Genomic DNA, 27,334 nt, shown 5'->3' on the forward strand with positions numbered 1-27,334 from the left:
ATGGCGCTTATCTTTAAAAACAATCAGTTTTAAAACCTTTAGCTTCAATAAATAATTCAAAAGCTCGACACTGTCTAAGACCCTTGGCCATTTTATTGAAAGCAATTAAGTTTTATTGGTTTCAGAAGCAAAATGAAATGGTTTTAAAAGATAAGAAAATGGGATTTCCTCGTAAATAATTTATACTGATTGATGTTCCTTCAATCTTAACTTTCTTAAGTTTTTGCTTTACTTGTCAGATATAGATTACAGTCAAACAGCCAGCATGGAATTGATGTCAGAACATTCAAGAATAAGTAAACATATGCGCTTATGCCAAGTTATGGTATTGAAATGTTTGAGGGAAATCATTTATTCATTAATAATAGATGCAAATTCAATATATGCATTCATTTGGATTCTGCGAATTTTTAATCATGCATTTGATTTTGCATACGTGTGTACTCAGGTATGGTTATTGAAAAAGTGTTTGAATATTTTGAATGTCCTAGTAACATTGGATCTGCCTCAATTAAAAAAAGCATACATGCAGTAAATAGATTGAATATGGCTGCTTGTACCTTAATGTACCCTCTCCGTCTATATTTTTTTGGGGGGGGGTGGGAGACGGAGACATCAACCCCCCCCCCCCCCCCCCCATTTAAACACGTAAACTTTTTTTGACCATGATATAAAAGACTCACAGCCTTTTAAAAGCACGATTTTACGGCCTGCATGGGTTCTTGTACACTTAGGCACTGGTTAGCTGAAACACCATGTGTATGCAGTGTAGATTTTTGACGATAAGATACAGACAAGTTTTAAACAAGATACGTGTTCATAATATGAATATTAACTCAATTCTGATATTGATCTGTCCCGTTAAAGTCCTGACTGGTTATAAGTTCTCGAACGTCTACTACTTGTCTGCAATTTAGGGTTACTGTGGGATTACAAGAAGACCACTGAGGTACCCGTTCCGCACACAGTTTCCCCAATATTTCTGAAAATTGTAATTTGTCATAAGGACCCTGACCGAATCGGGGAAAAAAAGCTTCCGAAAAAGTATGGAGACTAATGACATTGTCTTTCAAATTTGACACTTAACGAAAATATTATTAGCAAAACGATCGAAATTTTCTCAAACAATTTACACAGTTTGAATAGGCTCGGCTGATGTGTTTGTACAAACAGTATCATTAAACTACACAAATGTCCCTTTCCCACTCTGCTCCGTAGATCCTGAGTTCTTGTGCATTGTCAAGGGTCCTTGTGCAGCTATAAATGTGTTTAAAACACAGCAAAATGTTGCACTTCAGTGTGCAGATACCAGGTGTAACAATCTTATCAAAGGTGTAAATTGTTTAATCTAGAATCGATTTGCAGATCAATCTTAAATCCAAGGGGTGATTTTTTTTTTCGCTCTTAAACTCGTATGGGCCACGCATGTGGGTCTCTTATAACTATTTATTTCTCCCCCACGTGGGTCTAGAATAGAAAAAGAACAATATTCCAGATATTGGTAGATACTGATTGGATTTGAATGGACGGTCAGCTACCGATGTATCCTGGCTATCTAAGGTTTGTGTAAATAAACAGACGGGTTAAGTATACATGAGAGCATCAAGCCGTCATATTACCCCAAAAAGAAGTTAAGGTTTTAAACCTGTTGTCATGTGGCTGGGACAGTTAAATTAAATATTTATCGAATTTGATTCTAAAACAGAATCAATGGTTAAATATTGGAGAGACGTATAGACAAGTTGACGTTGTTTTGTTTTAAATGAACATTTTAAACTAAAGATTTTTAAACTGAAGGAACCAGACTGGTGTTGACTCAGAGATTGCCTCAGCATGAAAATGTTAAAAAGTCTACGTGCTTCTATGAACAAAATTTCAAAGGTTAATACTACATAAGATTGAACAAGTAGACTAGTATTTTGACGTGCAATTGCCCATTAATTACAACATGCAGTCATTCTGAACCTTTCATAACATGCCAACCAAAGGAGAGAAAGTGTCACAAATGCGCTAAAAAAAACTATCAGACTCTTGCTACTGTGCCAAAATAAAAGTCAAAGTACACTGCAGTTACGGCCATATTACCCAGGATTCCATCCATGTGGTGGCGTTCGAGCCGCCGCAGCTCCACCAAGCGGTGCACTAGTGAGTCTTCACGCACCTGTGACGTCAGAGCGTGTAGTGGTGCAAACAACAAACATCACACACGTAAACAATTGAATCTATTAGTAGGTGACCAAGTTACATTAATCGTTCACTTTATCGGTTTATTGATCCCAATTTGCCGAAAATAAAAGTTGTTATTTTACATCAAACTTCAAAGACAGACGTATTTACCTTTTACCTTATGAATTGGTCGCATGAATTTCAGTATTTATTATGACCACCTACAGTTTTCTAAATAAAATGATTTCTTAATTTTTTTTAACAAAATCTTGTAAAATAAATCTGAATGGTTGATGTAAAGACTGTTCACTAAACAGATGTATGAAAACCGGGCCCCGTTTCATGGTATCTATGTACTTTTTAAAGACGTTAAGTTAACACACGTGTACCACGATGTATCACTTACCCTATGTCAGAAAAAAATCATCAATCTTTATTCCTTACACTGATTTAGATCAACTATGATTATAATAAATAAAAAATGAGATAAAAATACAAGAGATCATCGCACTACATACCAGTTTTGTAGGTTATCTAAATCCACCCGTTTAATATGAGAAACCAACAACACACATCTATGAATCTCCAACCAAAAAAAGTGCACAGCAGGAAAAAAAATCAATCCAACTAGAAAAAGTGTGGCCTCGTTCTACAGAGTACCACGGAAGTTGGTACTGTTCTCAGGGTGTAGTAACGAGGGTCAGGCATCTATCAGTATCACTGTAGTTACCCGGTTATTTACACTCCGGGGGTGACGAGTTGTTGTATACAACTATTTACCTGTAGAGGTCTGGGGCAAGTTTACACCTGTCCAACAAAAACCCTATACACTTTAAATATCATCACCTCCACTACAGTGACGACCCTATCAATGCCTGTTAATTGATTACTTATATCGTAATTAAGTCATGGAAAATAACAATGAAATACCTGGGATTATTTGTATATTTTTTTAAAAACTGTATCAAGGTGAATTAATAGGGGAAAAGAGTATCGGTTGTTCTTGACATGGGGGCTGAAAATACCTGGATACCAATATTGATTTTTAAAGTTCCACACTTCTATTGATGATACAATCACTGCTTGGGGCGGACAAAACTCAATCCAAGAACCTATCATTTTTAACTTATTTTTAAATTGCCTCGTTTATGAAGCTAAATATACATTAAGAAACCTGAATTTAAAGTCATCTTGCCGTTGCTTATTGCTTATTAAATTTTCCTTATGATTTGTGAGCAGACGTAACGCGTTTCATCAATGATTTATTAGTGTGTTTGAATTGTAAAATTTTGCGGGGGGGGGGGGGGGTATAAGTGTTCCGTTGAAAATGTTATTTCTATACAGAGGCGGGTCACACGCCTACAAATTTGTGTGTGTGTGTGTGTGGGGGGGGGGGGGGGTGTCGTAAGTTTCATGTTTCAAACAAGACATTGATTGTAGGGAGTTTTTTTTTGGGGTGGGGGGGGGGGGTTATAAGGCAGCGTAGCAGAGAATTAAAATCTACAAGAGAAAAATAAAGGAATAATCAATAGTAAATATTGGAAAGTGGCAATAAAAAAACTTAACAACCTTGACCCCCCCTTCCTATTAACGAAAATGAAGAGAGCTTATCCTGTTACCACGGACACCCCTATACTATAACTTAACTATGCATGTCAAACTTGTAATAAAGCATGAATGAGGTATAAAACTCCGACAATGTTAATTCTAGGTGATCCAGGTAAACATTTAATGACGTGTCAATGGTCCAGATTATGTAATCAATATCCTGAAAATCCCTTAATCCCACGTAAAGTACTGGAAAGCTGTGTCATAAAGGGGGACAACTCTTAACTACAACTAACGAAAAATAACATGCATGTTGAAATATTTCGGCTGATGAGAGTTTCAGGGAAAACGCTCTTTAATATCAAATTTCAAATAGCATTCTGGAAATTTTTTATGGTTGATTTTTTAATGATATTTTAAAAACTTACCCCCTTTAAACATTTACTCTGTCATAAATTGATAATGGCAATGCAGGGGTTCCGTCTGAATACATTAGAGGGTAATTGAGATTTTTTTAAAGCTTTCAATTTCACTTGTCATTTTACCAGTTAAATCTTTCTATTGTTGAAATTATCTACACATAAACACTTCCAAAAATGTGGACCAGAGAGTCCAATATCTATAAATATGACTTTAATGTTATTTAGTACAACACTCTTTTGACGAAGGGGTGGGGGGGGGGGGACTAGTTTCATATGAAATCTGAAATGGTTCAACATTCTAATTGTTCCCCTCTAATTTGACTCATGCTAAGTTTGCTGATCAATATTATAGGAACAGATTATTTCTGAAGAGTCTTAATTGTACAGTTTAGCGGCAGGAAATGAAAATGTCACCCATTGACTGCATAGCTACCATGTTAAAGAGTCGCACAAATCTAGAAGTAGTCACAAGTAATAGCTTTCCAAAAAGCTTGCCTGACTAAACAAAATTATTCAATGGAAGCATTCATGTATCGATTAGGCTATCATTTTAGAAATGAATTTTAATTTTCGCTGCTGATCATAAATTGATAAACGGAACGTAAAAATTTAAGACTAAATGTCAGTTTTTCTTTGATCAAGAACATGCACATATATATTACTTGAACTTCATTTATTTTATTAATTCAATTTTTGTTAGGAATGTACACATACAAGTGCATGTAAGCTTGAAAGTTGGAGAGTAAATAGTCGTTTTTTTAAAATTGTATTTGTTATATTAAGATGCAAAATCAACTGAAAGGCAATTTAAAAATGTTCAACCATATGAAATATGAAAGGGTATACAAACAAGTATAGTTTATGAATGTGTGTGGGCAGCTTCATGAAAATCATTTTGACAAGCAAGTAAAAAAGGGTAAATTCTCAAATTCATGGAAAAAAACCCTAATTGTAACTTCAATTCAATTAGAATTCCTTATTTGCAGTTTCGTTTATTGCATGCTCCTACAAAAGTGGAAGGGGGGGGGGCAAATCCATGATATTTCCATTTATCATATAAAGTGCCAGCTGCCAAAAAAGTAGGGAAGGGGAAGCAGCCCCCCTCACCCCAACCCCCGATGCTACGTGCCTGTGATGTAAACACATGGTGTGCTCTGGGATATTCGCATTATCCCAACGGACTCGTCAACTAATCGGTGCGCAAAAAATATGAATGAGACAAATGGCGCGAAATCCTGCTACTACCGTTCACGCAACGAATGAACTCATCCATTGGCATAGAGATCCATGAAAGGGGGTCAGATGAATTTTTTGACATTTGTTTTGTAAAGTTACATACATGTATATTATACTTTGGATCAGATGTTTTGGAAGAAATCTAACGAATTAAGAAACAGGAAGAAAGACACTCGATTAGAAATTGTTAAATGTAGTAATGTACATTTAGTAAGACACGCGAACTATGATCCCTTTTCAAGATTAATGAAATCGCCCAACTGAACGAAAATCGGGTCACACCCCGCTTCGGCGATTTAGTTCCTCCAGTAAACATTCCAGCTGTACAAATATATACTTGTTTTAATCCAAACTGATGACTCTCTTGTAATAATGATAATCCAACACCAATTATTACTTACATTGTACCGTAATAGACGATTTTTTACAAGTTGTTGCGATGACCCCCTCCCCCTTTTTCACCGTTAGTGGAATGCTGATCTATTTTTAAACCAGGACTACACACGTGCACTGCATGGTGAACGTCCCTTTTACTTTAAAACTCTTGCTCGCTGTTGTTATTACTTGCCATATAACATTTTCAATAATTGTGAATGTAAATGTTGACATCTTAAACATGCATCGGTTAATCTTTTTTGTGAAATATCATTATATTGCTTGTCCTATTGTCTGCACTGTTTCGGAGAATGCAACTTTTAAACCTTAGATATGCCTGACGTCATGACGTCAGGCAATAATAAAGTCAAAGTGAATTGGTCAGACGAAGCAATGTAATTAGTGTAACATTAGGCATGATCAATTAAGATGTCAGAAATTACTGCAACACATAATTAACTGTTTTGAAAAACAAATGAGATTTTTTTTTCTAAGAGAGGAAAATTTAGTACAAGTCACTTGTTAATAACAGAACTAATATCGAACAACTTCAAAACCCTTTAAACAACAACCATCCGGTTAACTCCATTTGTAGTTCAGTTAGCTAAAAGTTTCTGCAAAATGTTTGTCGACTTCAAATATCTCAATATAAAAGCAGATCGAGCCATTGTTCAAACTACTCTGTCTCGCATTAAATATCAATGCATCGTACAAATCAATTTTTCATGAGGATCAAAATGCAAGGCCTATTAAAGATTTTGACAGCATAACACGTGCAGGATGAGTAAAAATCAATTCTTCTACCCTACAGTTCTAATTGGTTGTAAAGTGCTTGTTATGTGTGAAGTTTGCAGTTAAGGTAACGAGGTACCTGTTTAAAATTCTTTGTTGAAGAGAATTTTTCTTTTTCAATTTCCATATACCAAGCATTTGATGTCACTGAGAGCTTCAAGTACAATGTGCTCTCCCTGTCTTTCTGTTTGTCTGTCTCTGTCCATCTCTCTCTCTCTCTCTCTCTCTCTCTCTCTCTCTCTCTCTCTCTCTCTCTCTCTCTCTCTCTCCTTATGCAAAATTCTTTTCATAAACAACCCCCTCCCTTCCTCATTGCAATTAGCTTCTGTTGCAGAAAAACAAAATCTGAACTGAAGTTTTTCTATTTTACAACAACTGATAAACAAGTTCCATTTTGGTGGAAGATATGGATGTAATAAATAATAACAGGCACTCTAACATTTTTTTTCTCTGATTGTCTATTAAATCAGGGTGATTTTATGAAATAACTATCTGCTCTAGATTTGTATTTTGGAAGTAGTTCAGAAAATGTCGGATTTAAAATGTCTGAGTCCAATGATAATGCAGTCTGCTTCAAAATGGGATTGGTAAATAATGCTGAAATCGATGGACCCCGTATTGTCTTTTTGATGTCACTTAGGCAGACCAGAGAACTGAAACAGACATATTCAGCGCTGGTGACAATTTAACGCCATGGGTTCTATAGAGGGTGGAGGTGATTTGTTTAGAGTTGTGGTGCAATAATTCAGAATCTTCCATTAGGCCCTCTGGCCCATTCAGAGAGCTTCAATTGAGGAGGTTTACGGGATTTAGTAGGAGAATAAGTCTTGAAATATATTAAAATCTCCCAATATCTTACATTGAGTATTTCACTGCATTTAGTAATGCATTTAGTTATAAATGAGAACTCTTTTTTATTTGAAAATTGAATTCAGTTCATGCACAGCTGTTAGCTTATCAATGGGCATTTGAAAAAATCCTACAGAATTTTTATCTACGAAAAAAACCTGAATATTGATTTGATTGTTGAGCACTTGCTGCTATGGTGCCTTAAATTAAACTGGATTTTCCCCAGCGTTTAAATCGAGGGATAACATCCAAGTTATATGGCCTCAGACCTCACTGTCGATTGAATAAAAATATTGATTTAAACATTTAATTTCAAAAATTTTAATTATTTAATAAGTCCTCTGACTCTAATAGCTTCAACAACCAGTAGTCTATGAACATTCAAGTATGTAAATCAAAGAAATATACCCATATTAAATTTTTTAACAGGAATCATTAGATTCAAGTTTACCAATGAAAAATTTGCTGGGAGGCATTTGGAATTATTCAGATTTTTTTTACGTTAGACATTTAAATATCATATTTGTTTATCTGAAACACTGAGAAGATAAAGCATGAGTAGGGATCAAGGAGGAAATATTTCGGGGTGCATGGGATTATGTAATAAACATGTTTGTGGAGTACTTGTTTACCTTTATGTCGAACTTAAACTAAGTGTTCAAAAACATCTTTTACATCAAAGAGACTCTTAAAATATACAGTTCAAATAAAGTTTCATTAATTTGCACCTTGATTTAGATACCCTATATCAATATAGAGTCTGAAAATACATGCATAGATTTCTGGAAAGTTTTGGTAAAATTTCATTGTTTACATGTATTTTACATCTTTAGTTTTTTTGTTTTGTTTTTTGAAAAGTTATAGGCAAATCTATATATGCATTTATTATTCCTAATTTACTGGTATTGGGACATTCTAGAAAATCTTAATAGATAAACATGGTGTACTTGCCAAATTCGACAAACATAAGAGAGATTAAGTTTCAAACTGTATAGTAAAGGGAGAAAAAATTGAGTCAACCTAAATACTCAAACTTGGCACATCTGATTAAGGTCTGTGATATTTCACAATGGCTCTGGGTTTTAAACAGGAGGTTATTTTTTATTTCAATGTTGGAGCCTTTTCTAAGGAAAATTGCACCCACTCGGAACTTAAAACAATTTCATATTTCATGCATCATTAAAACAAATTACTGCATACAAGAAATATGTTTTCTCTTATCATGTTACAGAAACTGTACTTCAATGCTCAATTAGCTATTTGGAATTCATAAACCCTTTTTTAAACTGTTAAAAATCAATTGATACAATGTATATTTAAACACTGTATTGCTGGCTTTTAGGAGGAAATGGTTATTTCATTGCTGTGCTAAAGGGGCATAACTCTGTATAACTGAATATGGCATGTTTTCCAGTCCTCATTGAATTTATTTAAAAAAATGTTTAAATTCTTATTATTTACATAATTCAGCTATGTTAAATAAGTTCAATGATTCTTAATTTTGACAATAAAAAATCACAAAAATATTCTTGAATACAGAATACAAACTTTTCCTCTGCATATTGAACCCCCTTTCACAACATAGAGAGTGAAGGGTCTGTACAAGACCCATTGAGGTTATCTTTTTGAGACTTATTCTATAAACAACATGATGTAAAAAGTATGATTTTGTTTCTTTACTTAATTACATATAGTCCTTGAACTAAAGAAACATGCTTAAGTCTTTATTCATGAATATCTCTGCATCATATATACTACAGTCCCCCAGGGTAACAGAGCCAATTAATGGTTGTTCTTTTCGTCCTAGCAACCACTTTGACTATCATTTAAATGTTGAAAAAAATATTCAAACAATTTCTTATCAATTTTCTTAAATTATCTTTTTTTACTTACATTCAGATGGACCTAAAACAAATGCCATTGTTATTTCCGAGCTGTGTGTATTCCTTCACTTTAGTTTGGTGATTAACCCAGCTATGAATAAATAAGCACCTAGAAAATTAAATCCAAATATATTCCGATTGAACGCACTAAAGTAGAAAGAAAGTTAATTCCACGTTTAAAAAGTATCGAATCTCCTTCGCTGCACACAAGCTAGCGTTGCTTCAAAACAGTTCGCTTGCCAACAAGAAAATAGAATACATTGTTTGATTAAATGCCAGGTAAATGAAGGGAATTGGTCAATGTTATTTAAACGAGGAAAGTCTGTAAATTGTTTGTACTAGCTCGCCCTCTGTCTTTCATTCCGAAGAGAAAAATGACTTTATTCCTTTCTCAAATATTGACTTCTGAATAAATGCTGCTAACAAGCCTTTTAAATAATGGAGCCCATCTACACACATCATTGGACAGTCAAATTTAATGTTTTAAAAATAATCTGTTTAAACAAAAAAGGGGAGTTTCTTTTTTATTATCCCAACATCAATTTTACACCTGGATTGTATATTGCAAGTGAACAGAAGATAAAGGTTTTGAAATTCATTAAACTGCTTAGTAACAACAGAATTCTTTTTGCAAAATCAAAGACAAAAAAGTAGATTTTTCTCCGACCAAAAGAGACTATGGTTTGATTAAGTTTAAACAGATTTTAAAATGTGAAATCAGTCAAACAAAAGGATTGCTTTAACTTATTGTTTAATGAAATTCCAAAGAAATCGTAAATGTCTTTCTGGTAGGATATTGGCATTGAAAGTTTAAAGATAAGACTGCCAGTGTGTTGCTTAAGGTCTTTTAAATACCACTGAAACAATAATGTGGATATCTGATTTTGTTTAAGCATCTACAGACAAAGCCCCGATCATTGCAGGGTATTGATTTGATTGGCCTTTTGGAATGGTGTATTTATTAACACACATTTTGACATGAGCCCCTGAATCTGATATGGGGTATCAATTAATTTTACATAAAATATTGATTGAAGGAAAAAATAGGTCATTCCAATCAATATTTTTTCATGATCAATGTGTAATTAAGGAAAATAATGATGTTACTGAATGTCTGCACAGAAAGAAAATATGTTAAATGGTTTTCATTAATAGAGGCCCTATCTGGCTTCAGGTTATGAATTTCCTAAGCATTCTATTACAAAAAGCAAGCACAGAGTGATATGAAGTTCAATAACTCTCTCTCTCTCTCTCTCTCTCTCTCTCTCTCATGTGTGGGATATTATTTGTGTCAGAAAATTATTTGCAGTGAAAACTGCAAATATCAGTCATTCAAAATTTATATCAAAATATCATCAAAAATGGTTTAAAATATGAATTATGAGATAGCTATCTTCATTAAGTTATCATATGTCAATGATACAGAGGCATGAAAAAATGTCCTTTTAACAAGCCATTTTTGTATGTCTATTTTATTAAAACTGATATTTTAACCTTCTATTAACAACATTTGTAGTTGTTGAATTTGATATAAAAATGAATAGATATGTACTTTTTAAAAAAATTTGATTTGATGTTTGATTTAGCATGAAACCCTTTTGTTGAATAGAAGATTTAAATCGCTGTTCAATGGTTATTCATTCAAAACTATTTGTACTCCAAGTTTTCATCATTACACTGTATTATTTAAATTGTGCACACATGGGTCTGAGGAAATTGTGTCAATCATTTTTGAAAGAATCATATATAGTTTAAGTACACCCAGTATGAATAAAAATGCCAACTATTTTCCATTTTCCCACAATAAAGATTACTTGAACTTTTTCATTGTATTTGTTAAAGGGGCTTGGACCCATAGTTACTCTACGTGATATAGTAAAGTTATGGCTATTAATATTTATATAGTCTCTAAAAACATAGATATATTAAATCATATCACCATGCGGATGCCAAAAGACCATCATTTTGTAGTGGCGGTCTATAAATAAAACCCTCTCCGTCTAGAGTGTTATGTCACCGTAATTCTTCAGTAAATACTTATGTGTCTTATAAAAGTTTGCTCATGGGATTAAGAGTGGGTAGGAAGATAATTTTATCTCTGATTATTCTGTCAGCACAATAGAGGCTAATCTACTTTGTGGGTTCTACTACCTGTGGAGCAAAGTAAATTTTGGTTTAAAATACTTTCGCTCTTAGTGACAATGCATTGTATTTTAATTTTTTGTTTGACCATTTAAAACCTTTTACAATTCTTTTCCAAAAACAAAACAAAAAAAAATTTCAAATAATTAATTGCAATTTTAAAATTTAAAGTAAAATCACAAAAGAGAAAGTTCAATGAAAATTATAGTTTTTACATTTATAACGTAAGGGTACCTGTTGCGCATATTTAAAAAATATATTTTAATAAAAATAAAATGACCGCAAAAATATCAAAGTACATCGTGGTACTTACGATCATGTGTCAAAGTAAGGGGGCCTTTATTTACATCAACTCTTAATGCCATGTTTATGTTCTTTAACTTAGTCAATAATATATTGTAATCACTCCATAATCTGGTTTTTCATGCGAGCAATCCGGAAACGTGGATTTGTTGTAATAATTGTCATGGAGCAATCAATGATAAAATCGAAAGGGAGAGTAATTTTCGGTACAGTTTACACTAATCACATATCAATAAAAACATTAATAATACGAGGTTAAATAGTAAAGTTAATGTGCTATAGGAATACAAAAAAGATGGTTACCGTTTCTAATAATAAAGGCAATATATTCTTTGGGCATAATTATTTTGGTTTGAAATATTATCCCGTTAAAGTTTTTTATCCCCTTCGATTCCCTCGCATGACCTTTATTGCCGGAAGATAAACTTTCTAAAGACATGCGCAGAGAGAAATTCCATATAGAAAACTTGCAGTAGTCCGAATTTACGGCAAAAATAATAAAAATCTGCCAAAATGGTAGACACGGATCCAACAATAATAGTAAGAACTTTGATACATTCTTTTTCAAGTTTTTCAATATTTGAGCAAGAGTTTTAAATGAGATACATCGTTTTATGCTACCTAACGAAGGTAGTATTAATTTCGAATTTTCTCAGATATTTTTTTTTTATCATTATCAACATGTTGTCTCAAGTAGTTTATCGCTCATTTTAGTTCAATTTCATTGTGAAAGTGATTGAACTTTCATTATGGTGTAGATAAAGATATGCATTTTTGACAAGTAAGCTGTTATTTTTATGATTACTATCATGTACATGTACTGTACTGAAGTTTGATAATGATAACTGTTTATTTTTCAGGGTAAAATTTCCTATTACTGTAGGGAAAAATACTACTGTCATATGGAAAATGCTGCTACCGAAGGACTACAAAAATTCAGTAATGACCCAGTTCTCAAGTTCTTTAGGGCATATGCAGTTATTTTACAAGGTATGTTTATATGACACAATGGGTTTTCATCACAATAATTTCATTTTCAAACCTTCTTTCAATCTGTATACTGCAAACTTGAAAGAATATGGTAAATTCCTTATTTTACATGAGTACATAATTCCACGATTCAACTGATTTGCATCAAAGCGTAAGAATATAAAATTGCGAATGCCAAATTTTTATAAATAGTTTCATATAGTTTACATTCATCCAAAAAATTACACCAAAATTTTAAAATCTGTGATATATACCTCTTGCGAATAAAAATGATGCAAATTATTATTTTTCATGTTTAATTAGGAATCTACATTAATTGTCACAAGTTTTATTAGATTGATGTTTATATTGAAACTATCGTCAAACACTTTACACCATCTGAGTGTATTTTTTAACTTCAGGACGTATTCAGGAAGGAATAAGAGAATTGGATGTATTGAAAGACAAGAGGGATGTGAATATATGTTCAACAATGGCACTTATGTTTGCTCATAAACATAGCCAATCTGTTGGTAAGATTTTCTCTTTGCACATAGCTCAGTTTCACAACTCTTAGCATTTAAAGGGCAGAAATGCTTAATTATATATAGCAACCATAAAGTGGTAGGATGTTACTTGTAATTTTCCTATCATTTATTGAATATTAAATATTTCCTTTGTATTTGTTTTTTAGACAGAGAAGCTGTGCAGGAGTTGGATGCAAAGTTAAAGGAGGAGAGGAAACAAAGTGGGGAAATGGTAATAAATGAAATAGCATACAGAAATCCAGATATATAGTCCTCTTCAAAATAGATCTAATAGTATGAAAAATGTAAATAATAATCTGTCCGAAATACTTGAACTATGTATGTGATGGAAATTATAAACTTCATTGACATTTTTTCCTTGCAACCCACACGCATGAACTGAAGAGGTTGTAAATATTTTATTTTGTCTTCTTAAAAGGGTTTATATTATGGAGGTCTGTTCCTGCTTTTGAATGACAAACCAGACAAAGCAAGAGAATACATAGATAGGATGCTGAAAATGGCCACAACAAAAGAGGTGATACATCAAACTTTCTCAGAAATATCAAAACTAATGCTGTAAATTACCTGTTATATGTATATATATAACTAGTATTACATATACCGGTAGTCTTGAGAAACTTTTGACTTGCAAATTGGCAATTTTATTTATCAGTATCTACTGAGTAATGAATGATATTTTACAATACCCAAATAAGAATTTGATTATGACTTCTGAACAGTGATTTAAAGAAATTAGTTTTTTTAATGGCATTTTGGATTTTGCATATATTAGCAAAAAGATTACTTTACATCTTTGATGCACTATCATGTAAGGCAATTAATGTTCTCATTCTTTTTGAGGTTTTGTATTAACTTATATTGTGTTTCTGTTAGTTTGTTTTATCCAAAACAATTTTTTTTATTATTTATCGTGGAAAAGTCAGTCAAAAACAAAAGTTTATTGTCTTGAAATAGCCTTCAGCAGTAAAAAGGAAGGAAAAAATTTGAAAAATACAATGGAATATATTGTCATCATATCTTAGTATCTTATGTTGGCATTTTTGTTCTAATTTTGTCTGTTTTTTAATACTGTGGTTTCATTAATATTTGTAGCATAATTTTTTGTAGATTGAGGAAAATTAACAGTTTTAAGGATTCCTGAAATCATCAAAAATTAAATTGTATTTATGAAATGTGTTGTCACATACCTAATTTACCTTATGAACATTTAAAATTAGGATCAACTCATAAAGAAGATTCTCAATTTTTGACATTAGCTGAATACTGATGAAACCAAAGTAGCTGCTTAAATAAATTGTATTTTATTGCTTTTTTGGTAAACAGTTTGAGGTATTTTCTTATATCATTATTGCATGTATTTTTGTTTTATAATTTTGGTATAATTCCAAAGTAAAGTTTATGTTTCATATATCTGTTTGCTAAACTTAAATGGTACATTTATTTATTTTTTAAAATGAAATTTCTTACAGGGATTTGTAGCTAAAGGATGGATTGAACTGGAGAGTGGGAGAGAGGCCAAAAAGGCCATTAAATATTTTGATGATGCAATTGGGTAATAATTTTGTGTTCTGATATAATTAGATTGACTATTTATTAAAAAATATTACCCAGGAGAATAAGTTTTGTTGTGTCAAAAATACCCAGATTTATCATAAAACTATTTAAAAATATTGTTTGGAATTCAATTTCATTGATGAACACTGTTTACAATTTAGTTCCTAATGAATATTTCATCTTAAAGTAACAGTATGAATGAATGTGCCAGTGATAATACAGAATGAAAAAAACTAATACATGTTGGAACAAACAATGAAAGGTACTCATTTGTCATATTTACATCATTTAACTTGTCAGAATGGAGGGGGCCCGGGACATTAATGCCTTGCTGGGAAAAGCCAAGTACCTAGAGTCGCGCCACAATTTTACAGGCGCGCTGGAGCAGATCAATCAGCTGATCGTCACCTACCCAGGCTTCCTGCCTGCCCTGATCGAGAAAATGAAGCTGCAGCTTAATCTCCAGGACTGGGATCAGGCCATAGAAACAGCTCAAAGGTATGTTTATCTACTGAATTGTTACACTCTGATATTAAGTTAGTAAAATCACAAATGTAGCCAAGTTTTAGGGGGGTCCCTGGCAAATTTCCCACCTATTCTATCATATGAATGTATTGTTCTTTGAAAAAATCTGATGAAATTATCAATATGCTTTCTTATATGATAATAATTCATATTTCTTGAAATTATGACACACAGTAGACCAAGGTTTGAAGACAATTACAGTTTAGATTTTTATATTTAAAAAAAAAATGAAAATTGATTTTAAAACTAACTTGGGAACTGTAACTCTGCTGAGTAATGAAGCCTGTACATTTTTGTTAATCGGACTCCCTGTATGATTGTGATATTTCTTCAATGCTCATTTAAACTCTGCATGTTGACAGAGCTTTGGACACTGATCTACACTGTACAGAGGCACTCAAGTACCAGGTCATATATCTCCTGTCCAGGGAGGGCAACTACTCCGAGGTCAGTACAGAATTCTAGACAGAATTCATCTGAAACCAGCTATACATGTGGCCATTTTTATTTTGCAACTTTTTGATTGATTAATTATTTCAGGCATCTGGTAAAATAGGAGATCTTATCTCGGCACTGGACAGATTTGAACCAAGAAGTTCCTATTTGTACTACCACATGGCACAAATATTCAGCAGAATAGTGAGTTGTTATATAAATTTTGATAAATATAATTACATTTGATTTTGTAATACATGTATAACAATGCATAGAGTACTTTACCAGTATGTGTCAAGATTATCTCAGAGACCACTAATTGTGAAACCAATTCTTGATTCAGTGTTGGCCTTAAGCCTTTACAAAGTTACCAGTATCCTTCTTCAATCAGTCTTTCTAAAAAAAAAAAAGCTTTGAACCTACTGCTTGCATTGTTGACAACATGATCTGTTAAGATAACTTATTATGTGACTAATTCATTGTTTATTGTGTATGTTAAACAAAAACTTTTAAATCTTCATTCTATCTTGATAATTATATAAATGTCAATTTGTAACAGTGCGGGAGAAACGCCCTGGTCCTGCAGCAGACATATACCCTGGTGGAGCGCTCGGTGCAACAGGACTCGGAGAACACCGAGTACATCAATGAACTCGGCTTCCAGCTTCTCCTACAGGGCAAGGTCAAGGACGCCATGAAGTGTTACAGGAACGCAATGAAGATCAATGACACCAGTGTCCAGTCTCTCACAGGTTGGTCACTGTAGATTCCTTATTAAACGCAAAGAATTAATTTCTGTGTAAAATCCCTAGAAGAAACCGTCGCGTATTTAAAAATCTTACTTACATTTTTAGTAAGTTTTGAACTATAGGAAATTATAACAAAAAATTGGTAATCGCGATTTTTTATTCTCACAATTTGATACAAAACAGTGGAAGTGCGGAATTAAGTACTCGCATAAAATAAGGAATTTACAGTATTCTGAATAAGTGAGAAAAACCAGTAAGACTTTAACGTTTATTTTCTGTCACTATTGAATCTTTTAAATTCGCAGTCTTTTAATCAAGCTTTGGAGCTTTAAATGTGAGACAGGCTTACTTTTGATAGTAGTTTTATTTTTTTTCATCAGGTTTTAATGTCAAAATTGATGCTGTTCTAGCTTATACATAAATATCTTTTGTTTCAAGGTATCATTCGATGTCAGTTGATTGAAAACCAGCTGGATGACGCTGCACAGCAGCTGGATTTCTTGCAAGAAGTACAACAAAGCATTGGAAGAACCTCAGTGAGTATATGGCAATTCATCAAACCTCTCTCAGTACTGGTCTTAGGATGATGAAATGAAATGCATGTATTGGTACATGCTGGATTATCAGTACTTATCAGTAATTGAATTGCGTTTTACAGGAACTGGCATATCTAAGTGCTGCATTGTCTATAAAGAGAGGTGAGGGTCCAGACAAAGCTTACAAACTACTGAATGAAGCTGTGGAGATCCATTTCACTGCCTTAAAAGTAAGTTAATGTACAAAAACAATGAAAATGTAAGTTCAAATCAAAATGAACCAAAAAGATAGTTCAAATTCAAAATACGAAGTTGACGGTAGATGTTAGTTAAACTCAAATAGAACTTATTAATGAAATTGAGTTCTTTGCAAAGTGGATATCAAAAGCATATCAGTTTATATGTTGATCACAGAAATATTGTTGATATTTATTTTAGGGAAACCCCCTTGGACCGCAATATTATCTGTTGCTCAATCCAGACTTTTTGCTGCAGATGCTCAAAGATTTCCTAGTATTTGCTCCTACACAAGTTAGTATGCATGTCAATACCCTAGGCATAATCAAAATGTTTGCTTTGGTACCCTGGTAATTTTAAGAATTGTCTTTGTTAACAGCCTATAAAGCAGGGTCAGCCCCCTGACCCTCTCCTTAAGCGCTGTTGTCAGGTACTTGAGGCTCTGACCCGCACTGTTCCCGGTCTCCTGGAGGCTTTGTACCTTATGGCCAAGGTCCGTTTCCTGCAAGGTATGCTATCCAAAATGCTATCAGCCTCATATGCTGAAGTGTTCATTGTATATAATAGAAGCAGTGGTTCTGTTCCTACCTTTATGTTAAAAGGTTTAGAATAATTTTATAGTGAGATACAGTGCATAGAGTACTATAAGTAGTGAATCGCTTTGTCTGTGTGTTTTTACATTCTTTGAATGTTTTCCTGGCCGTAGGAGACATTGACTCTGCCCAGGGGACACTGAACCACTGCCTGGAGATGGAGAACACCTACTCCGACGCCCACATCTTGATGGCCCAGATCCACCTCTACCAGAACAACTTCAAACTGGCCAACCAATCCCTGGAGGTCGGGCTCAGCTACAACTTTGAGGTAAACCATCAATCCAAAACTTTCTCTGTGGTGCATAGACCGTCTGTCTGCATGATGTGTGTGAAAGGTACAAATATATGATTTACAGTAACTTTTCATGAAAAGTTTCTTTTGCAATTGAAATTATACTGTTGTAGCAGTGGCAATGGCATTGTTATCAATGAATGGCCTGCACAACAGATTACCGGTATATTTGTTATTGACAGGTGAGAGACCACCCCCTGTATCACCTGATCAAGGCTCGAATTCTGAAGAAGTCAGGCGACTCGGCAGAAGCTGTTAAAACCCTACAGATGGCCATGACCCTGCCAGGGGTCAAAGCGGCAGGTGAGTGTTGTGATCATTGGAAAAAACATTTACGATATAAGAATTTAAATCTATACAAATTTTAGATTCTCTGAATTTATAACTTTTAATTGCACGCATATATAGTTGTTTAACTTTTATGATGTAAAGATACATGCTATAATGCCATAGTGCCATTTACAATTTACTGCTGCATGTTCATTACCCATAATTCACTATATTTTGAGTATTGGGAAGGATACACATGTATTAAATGATTTAGTTTTTATGATAGCAAGGTCATGTGTATTACAGGGAAGGGACCCATGGCAAAGAAAGGGAAGGTGCCAGACATCGGTACCAATGACAGGGTCTCTGTGTTCCTGGAGCTAGCTGAGGCCCACACTGCCCTCGGAGAAACGGTCAGTTTATGTTAAATCTATTTCTTCAGGAATTATTATACATGTACATTTATTCAAAGCTTCATAAGGAGTACTGTAGATTCTTTTTTAAATGCGAGTTCAAACTCCATTATTCCATCATTTAGTATCCAATGTTGAGAATAAAAACAAGTGAATGCCAAACATTTGTAATAATTTCATACTGTATACAACTATCAAAAAAAAAAATAAAGAGAGATTTTTTAATATTATCTGCACAATGAACTTCTCAGGATTTTACAAGTTAACAATTCTGTGCATTTATTAGGAATCTACAGTACTTTATTTGATCGGAAATGCAAACAATTATTTTGGGCATTTCATCACTTACCTTAAACATGAATGTACATATGTAAGTTGATTTTTACCTAACAGCACGAGGCAGCTAAGGTAATGCAGGATGCCATCAATGAGTTCAGTGGGACGGCGGAGGAGATCAGAATCACCATCGCCAATGCCGACCTGTCCATTGCTCGTGGAGATGTGGAAATGGCCGTCACCATGCTCCGAAACATCACTACGGACCAGACCTATTATGTCAAGTCTCGCGAAAAATTGGCAGACATTTATCTGCATCACAAAAAGGATAAAAGGCTGTATACTGGGTGCTATAGGTAGGAATCAATTACTTACTGATAGCTTGGTTTCATTTTTTGTTTTTTTTGCTGAGGAAGAAGATAACTTTTCTTCACAAGGTTTTAAACAGAGAGATGATATAAAATCCATCTTGTTTCAGAGAACTTTATGACAAGCAGCCCAATGTTGAAACAGCTCTGTTACTGGGAGATGCCTACATGAGTATCCAGGAGGTGTGTTTATGTTGAATATCCAAAGTAGATCAAACTTTTTTATTTCATTTTGATAGAAACATTCAGCAAGAGAATTTGGAAATGCTACACTTTAAAGTTATTTCATATGTTTTACATTTTAGCCTGATAAAGCCATTGAGGTTTATGAGAAAGCAATGAAGAATAACCCCAAAGAGACACAGTTAGCTAGCAAAATAGGACAGGCCTTGGTCAAGACCCACAACTATGGAAAGGTACATGAAAGTGCCTGTTTTATCATAATATCTGTGCCTGATCTTTGTCTTTAAGTTACAATGTTTAGGGATTAGTTAGTTAAAAAAAGTTGATTAATTCTAAATCTTCCAGGATATAATAAATTCTACCAATAGAATTGTTAGCTCTCATTATTTGCTTATTTGTAGGCAATAAATTACTACGAAGCTGCTCTGAAAAATGGCTCCAGTCAAGGTTTTCTAAGGTAAGTGCTTTTTGTGAACTACCGGTACATGTATTAATCTTTTATGTTAAGTACATGTGTGTTACTTCTCATGAAACAGAAATTGTTAACATGTACATTTTAAAGATTTTAAAGTTTAATGGAGAGTATTTAAAGGAATTTTCAAGTAGTAATGTGATTTTTTGAATAAAAATGTGACTTGTGTGTCTTATGTTTTCCATTTAAAAAAAAAAGATTTATAAGGTAAAAATGAACTCCACAGCATCAGTCTGTTCACTGGGTTTGTGAAGGCTGTGTCAATATTGTGTTCATTCTACACATTAGACTCATCTCATGAGTTCACAAAGTCTACACATTTATCATTCAGACATATTAGGCCAAAGACATTTTAATTGAAATTAATTTTCTTCAGTTAAATGATTGTAGTTTATAGCTGTCAATATTTTTAAATGTTAACTTCATTAAAAATGTTGTTTTACGGGGTTTATGCAAATTGTTTTAGTGTTGCTAGACTAAGAGAGTTGAATCAAAGGAGGTATGGGGCTGAGTATTAATTGTTAATCCTTTTTAAAAAAAAAAAGAAATATTTTGAATATTGCAATTTTTCCCTGTGTATATTGTTTATATTTGTTATTCAGAATGTTTTATGGTTATTTATGTTAGGGTTATTATACATGTACTAGCATAATTCATTCATGATTTTCATGACCTTTGAATTTTATTTCTTTTCTTTAATAATCTCTTTCACTTAAGATAAAATTTAAGACCTTGTTGGGTTTGTCTGCACTCTTTTTTGTTGTTGTTTGTATTAACAATTGACAATGACTGAAAGAGAGAAACAAATTTGAAAGTACAGATATGTCCATAAAATCTTAATAATCCAGAAAATAACACAAGATTGTTTAACTGATAAGATAACATGTATTAATTTTCATTTTTAGACAGATAACCTTAAACTGGTGAATCTCAATTTATGAATTTTGTCTTACAGACATGATCTAGCTGAATTGTTGTTAAAACTACGACAATATGACAAGGCAGAAAAAGTACTCAAACAGTCTCTGGAAGCTGAATCAGGTGTGTGTTTAGAATTACAAAAAATGGATTCATTTTATAGTTGCATAAATATGAAATTAAGATACCAATATAAAAAATAAAAATTACATCTGTGATTTAGACTAGAGATTTTATAGTGCATTTGTTTAATGCACTATGATTGAGACTCATTTATGTAAAATGATATACCAAAAATATCAGAAGATCCTAAGGATGAATCTCCTCAAAAGAAAAAGAATAAAAAGAAGTTGAATGACAATGAGGTGGAGATTCTGGGTATCCTCGAGGACATAGAATGGGAGCGGAGTGTGGAGGGCAGTGAACTGAACTCCTTTGTGGGAGTTAGTAGAATGAAAAGGAAATACAGTGTAGAATCACAATCATTTTCTTCTCTATCGAGGGACTTGTGTAAGCTAAAAGTTATGAGTTTGAGATTTGGGGTCAATTGCTCCTTCATTGTTGCCAAATTTTGGTTGTTTGTTTCATGCAGTTAGTTTTAGTGTTTCTGTTATGTTTCAGATTTGTTCCCCCTTCGGTTGTTTTCACATTTCCATGAATTTGACTCACTTGTTGTACATATGTCATAAATTTTGTACCTTTTGATGAATATTGGAGTTCCATGAAAATATTTTTGTAATTGCCAATTGTAGTTTTAAGTGCAACATAGCGTGCAAGAGAACGTCAAATACTGGTACATATATGTGTGTACAGGTATAATCCTTACAAAGTCTTGAATCTAAATTAATCTTTTAGCTTCCGACCTTGATACCATGATGGAACACACCAAACTGATGGTGCTACTGGCCAAGGTGTACCAGAAGGTGGATAGAATGGAGGATGCCATGACGGCCCTGACCAAGGCTCGGGACATGCAGGCCAGGTACACAGCTAGACCGCCTAGAGATGTCTGGTCCCAATATCATTAAACACCTGTTTATTGTGATACACAGTATATCTGGGGGGGGGGGGTTACATGTCACAAAAATGGGGAAAATATGTACCATTTTTAATTTGCCTCTGTCATTTTAAAAGTGTCTTACAGAAAGTAATACAGGATATATTTCTGTGTATTCAATATTTTGTGATTTGAAAGAGATTGCAAAAATTAGATCATCGCGGAATTACTGGATATAATTTTGGTAGCTATATACAGTGTAAAATTTTAACTTGTATTAAAAACTCTTCATAATCTAGAGGCCTGTAGTTCAACTGAAAGCTTTTATATGTAGAATACTTACATGTTTCGTACTTTAATATTTACTTGTATGTTCATTTATTAGAGTTTTGAAGCGTGTTCAAATTGAGCAACCAGATGCTGTTGGCCAACAGAAACAGTTGGCTTCAGAGTAAGACTTTACTTCTGTACTTTGTACTGTGAAATTGATACGCGCTAAAATTATTGTGATTTTAATTAATTGTTTTTCTGTTTTGTCTCTGTGTTCTTCCAGTATTTGTGTGACAATGGCAGAACAAGTAAAAGGACAAAGAGATTACGAGAAAGCCATCAAGTTCTATAAAGAGGCTCTGGTCTACAATGAAAATGACAGCAAGGTAATGATACCAATGACAATGAAGGTTGATTCATTCAAATAGTGTGTGCTTTACACAAGTACTGTAGTACATGTAATCAGATGCAATGATCAGTTTGGTTGATATTTCTGTGTCCTTTACAAAGGTGATGTTGGATCTGGCTGGGCTCTACTTGATGACAGAAGACCTTGATTCCTGCCAGCATCAGCTGATGAGTCTCCTGAAGAATGAGAAGGAGAATGACGCTGCTACAATTGTAAGTCGTGACAGAGCCGAAATTTGATGTACAAATTCTGAAATTGAAAGGAACTTTTGGTGACGTTTACAGGTAGGAGAGCAAGTATTCTAGTTGTATTTTTTCTTTTTCTTTTGTAACAGATGTTGGCAGACTTAATGTTCAGGAAGAATGAATATGACTCAGCTGTGCACCATTTTCAGCAACTGTTGACTGTCAAACCAGGTTTGTTGGTTTATTGAATATTGCAACTCTACTAAACCTAAGATGAAGGTTTGAGATGACAGTATTGTTTTATAATGATAAGTGATTCTATAGTGAACTCTGTAGAAATGATCAAAGGCGTGTTTAGCAGAGCGAGCGCTCACCAAAATTCCCTGCACCTGCAACACAAATTTTGGCGAGCACTCGCTCTGTTGAACATGCCTCAGATGTTACTATGCTTCCCGACAGATAACTATGAGGCCCTGGCAGGGTTAGTGGATCTGATGAGGAGATCTGGGAAGCTGGAAGAGGTCCCTAAGTTCCTGGAGGCTGCTGAAAGTGCCACAGGGAGAGCTAGCATGGAGGGTGGATTCAACTACTGTAAAGGCCTGTACGAGTGGTAAGAGAATACATACTGTAGATTTCTTTTGTTTACGTGAGTACTTAATTCCGTGATTCAACTGTTTTGCATCAAATCTCTTGGTTTTGTTTCGTTCTGTTTGAGAAATAAAAGCAAGATTTAAAAATGATTACATGAATATTAATTCCTTGCATTTCATTAGAAATCTACAGTAGATGTAGATTTCCAACATTCTTACTGTGAAAGTGGATTGCATGAAGATGATTTTGATTTTACAATGTTTGCTATCAAAGAATGTGTGCTTTTAGGTACACTGGTAACCCAACAGCTGCTCTGAAGTTGTTTAACAAAGCTCGTAAAGACAGCGACTGGGGAAACCTGTCCATCTATAACATGATCGAGATCTGCCTGAACCCTGACAACGATACGCTGGGAGGAGAGGTGTTTGAGGACGAGGGAACTGGGTCAGTGGTTATTGTGAATGTTGGGAAGTAGTAGTAAACATCAGTTTGCAAACTCTGACAACTTTTAAAAATTACCAGTTTGAAACTAATTATCTTTTGTATACAAAATCTAACAGTAATGTAGGAAAGAAAGAGTAAAAGATTGTTTTGAGATTTTTCAGTAATTGTTCTACAATATTGATGAACTGAAAATGTTTTAACTCTCAGAGCTGTAGATCGAGACAAGATGGAGAGTGAACAAGTGGCTGTCAGAACAGCGGAAAAATTACTCAAGGCAAGAAATTACTTTGTATTGTCAAATATTGACTGAGTAAAAAATTATTAGTAAATCTAAGAATATACATGTATATTTCGTTAGTGCTCTAAAAAGTTGTTCATAAAAAATTTGCTGAAGTCACCATTGCAAAAATAATTGTCAAAATTTCACTAATACAAGAAGAATCCTTAACATTTGATAATATATATATCAAAACATATATAGTTTGTTTAATCATGGAAGTGATGAAATTGTATTTGTACATACCTCACATGAGCTTTGTGTGTATACAGGAAGTGAAGGCCAAGCCTGGAGACCTGAGGCCCAAGATGCTGGAGAACATGGCCCTGATTGCCTCGAAACAGAAACAGAATGTGGAGAAGGCTGTCAATAACCTGATGGAAGTCAGCGCTAATGAGGTAAGGGCCCTCAGCCAGGGTGTATGCTGATTGGGTGTTTTATTTTGTGAGTGTTACTGATGTCATTGTTTGAAATATTTTGATTATAATGTATTTCAATTGATGAAGCGAGAAGCAAAAAAAAAAAATATTTGAAAGATACTCGAATGTATAAAATGTGTACATATAGGTCATTGAAATGAAATCCAATAATTTCAAAAAATAAAGTGTGAGCTCTCATCTGAAGCTTATAACAATAAGTGCTTATTTTACGTAGCATGACTCGGAAATTCCCGGCTCAGGTTCAGCGGTAGGTGCTGTTTTCTTGGTTACAGGGACAATATGTTGATTTCTTGGTGTCAGGAACGTTCTGTAGCAACCTCCTTAGTTCATAGAGGTCACAGTTCAAGGTCACAGGTCCCTAGTTTGCACAAATCATCACCATTACTGTACTTCATGCAGTTCAGTTTTTCAACCATACCTCACAAGGATATTGTTCTTTTAATGCGTCTGCTGTTTTTCAGGGACATATTTTTCATGCAGGGATATGTAAAATATAAATGTACTGAACATATAAAATTCTAAATAATAATATTAAAATACATGATCCAGGTTGATGGTGCTTATAAATGAAAGTTTCATATTAATTTGTTTACTAGCTGGTACAAATTTCATTTGTTTTTCAATCAAAATATAAAGTGGAAAAATGTGTACAAGTGGTTTTAGGTAGAACAGTAAACAGATGCACATTAAATGTTGTACCGTGATGCCACCATTAGTTCATTTTCGTTTTATTGATCATGCACATTATCAAAGATTTCATACATGTGGTGAAAAAAAGTCATATTGATGAATTCGATTAACATGCTTTTTTCCGTCATTGTACATGTACTGTCTTGCATTCTGTGATAATCTCTAAATAATCCGTTTTTACACAGCGAGAACACGTGGGTGCACTGTATGGAATCGCGGCGGCCTACATGGTACTAAAACAGACTCCTAGGGCCAGGAACCAGCTCAAGAGAATCGCCAAAAATAACTGGACAATGCAGGTTAGGGCCATGAGTTACCGTGTTTACTTCTTGCTTAATAAACACACATTACTACTGGGCATTACTAATATTGCAATGAAAACTTTTCTTTCTTTATTTTTTGCATCTTTCAACTGAAACATTTACTTGCACATCCATTAAAAAAACAGAATACTTAGTCTAAACTTATTCTGTTAATATCATTTTTTTAGGATGCTGAAGATCTTGAGAAAGGCTGGCTTCTGTTAGCAGATATCTACATACAGGTATGTATTGTATTCTACCAGTAATATAAATATGTTTTGTTATCAAAATTTGTTTCGTTTAATAAGAATTTGAAGAAAGTGTATAAACAATGAAAATTGGCTCAAAATAATGAATGTTTATTGTAGTGCATAGAGTTGTTTGAATACCCCCAGTATGATGATTCATTACCCTTTTATAATTGCCCTAGCTAAAAGTGTGTAAAACTTTAAAATGCCTCCAATTTATTGTAGACTGGGAAATATGACATGGCTACAGAGTTACTAAAACGATGCCTACAGCATAATAGGGTGAGTTTTCTTTTGTTTATTGAATTAGAAAGTATCGGTATTCATTTCAATAAAATATTTTCAAATACTGTCATTTTAAATTCAATCTTATTTTACAGTCCTGTTGCAAGGCACATGAATACCTGGGATATATTTTTGAGAAAGAACAATCTTATAAAGATGCTGCCTCCAGTTATGAAATGGCATGGAAATATGGAAACAAAAACAATCCTGTCATAGGTATAACTTGAACTGTTCTTGATTAAATCATCATACAAACTATGCTAACTCATTTCTAATAACTATATGTTTAACATATTTTATTCTTCATTTCAGGCTTCAAGTTAGCATTCAACTATTTGAAGGCAAAGAGATTTGTAGATGCAATTGATATTTGTCACCATGTAAGTATCTGTTTTAAAGCTGATATAAAACTTTGATAAGCTAGGGAGAGGGATTTATGCAACCAAAGGGTCCCAAGTTTGAGTCTACCTTAATTTGGTCATTACCCCAATATGTTATATTTGCGCCCAACAAAATCCACGTGGATTTGATTGAAGAGTCTAAAGGGATAGAATTGTCAAAAAAAGGAAAAGGGAAAAGAACATAATGCCACGCTCCTACTGGCACTAGCTAGTACATGTAGATCAACCCTTTAGCTCATTCAGTAGAGCAAGCATTCTTAAACTAATGGGTTTGAAGATGAGTCACTTGTGTTCTCTTAAACTGTGGGTGTTACATAAGATTACTTTATAACTGTTCATATAAATATTGTTTCAGGTATTAGGTAATCACCCAAATTATCCCAAAATAAGGAAAGAAATCCTAGAGAAGGCTAGAGCATCTCTACGAGTGTGACAGACTGCAATGAATAAAATTAAGAGACAATTGAACAGACACCCATGACTACTCATCCAGTGAAGCGTATCACTTCCTGTCATGTGACTGCCACTGCTGTGATAATTTTAGAGATCTTGAGAGACAACTCCGTCCAGTTGAAGAGAACTTAATGTTGTAATTTTTTAATGTATGAAATAAATTATTTATTGAATTTATCATTATTGTTGACTTTAGAAATACCCCTTATAGAGTATGGTAATATTCAATTTGTCTAAGCCAGATCTCTATTTACATAGAAACAGTTTGTTGTACAAAAAGTG

At 33.7% G+C, this 27,334-nt stretch overlaps 2 protein-coding genes across 38 annotated transcripts in view; one reads left to right on the forward strand and one right to left on the reverse strand.

Annotated features, from left to right (window-relative positions):
- The window catches only part of LOC128189658 (zinc finger CCCH domain-containing protein 13-like), a 31,446-nt gene extending 19,563 nt beyond the window's left edge, over positions 1–11,883 (reverse strand). For 19 of the 36 annotated variants that reach the window (XM_052821559.1, XM_052863837.1, XM_052830705.1 and 16 more), the window contains exon 1: positions 11,727–11,881. In XM_052821559.1, coding sequence (XP_052677519.1) covers positions 11,727–11,778 — 52 coding nt within the window. In that variant the 5' untranslated portion in view covers positions 11,779–11,881. Of the gene's footprint in view, positions 1–2,085; positions 2,162–2,684; positions 2,981–9,281; positions 9,675–11,726 lie in introns of those variants that run through there. The other 17 variants (XM_052836129.1, XM_052835207.1, XM_052836137.1 and 14 more) reach the window with 7 other exon arrangements.
- Positions 11,884–12,112: 229 nt separating this feature from the next.
- Positions 12,113–27,230, forward strand: LOC128188351 (tetratricopeptide repeat protein 21B-like). Of its 2 annotated transcripts, XM_052859753.1 has the most exons (38): positions 12,113–12,256; positions 12,577–12,706; positions 13,108–13,218; positions 13,380–13,444; positions 13,652–13,750; positions 14,706–14,788; positions 15,091–15,288; positions 15,678–15,762; positions 15,856–15,954; positions 16,310–16,502; positions 16,938–17,035; positions 17,158–17,265; positions 17,474–17,566; positions 17,652–17,781; positions 17,979–18,136; positions 18,343–18,463; positions 18,737–18,843; positions 19,237–19,475; positions 19,598–19,670; positions 19,793–19,903; positions 20,072–20,127; positions 21,098–21,183; positions 21,916–22,042; positions 22,443–22,508; positions 22,611–22,713; positions 22,838–22,948; positions 23,071–23,152; positions 23,381–23,531; positions 23,801–23,956; positions 24,164–24,230; positions 24,506–24,631; positions 24,888–24,920; positions 25,549–25,662; positions 25,854–25,907; positions 26,139–26,195; positions 26,294–26,414; positions 26,511–26,578; positions 26,955–27,230. In XM_052859753.1, exons 1-38 carry the CDS (start codon positions 12,230–12,232, stop codon positions 27,030–27,032), a joined length of 3,984 nt encoding a protein of 1,327 aa, XP_052715713.1. In that variant the 5' UTR covers positions 12,113–12,229; the 3' UTR covers positions 27,033–27,230. The 2 variants fall into 2 exon arrangements, with proteins under 2 accessions (XP_052715713.1, XP_052716531.1); XM_052860571.1 differs by lacking the exon at positions 24,888–24,920.
- Positions 27,231–27,334: the final 104 nt, after the last annotated feature.

This window comes from Crassostrea angulata, chromosome 1, assembly GCF_025612915.1.
Source record: "Crassostrea angulata isolate pt1a10 chromosome 1, ASM2561291v2, whole genome shotgun sequence".
Lineage (NCBI taxonomy): Eukaryota > Metazoa > Mollusca > Bivalvia > Ostreida > Ostreidae > Magallana > Magallana angulata.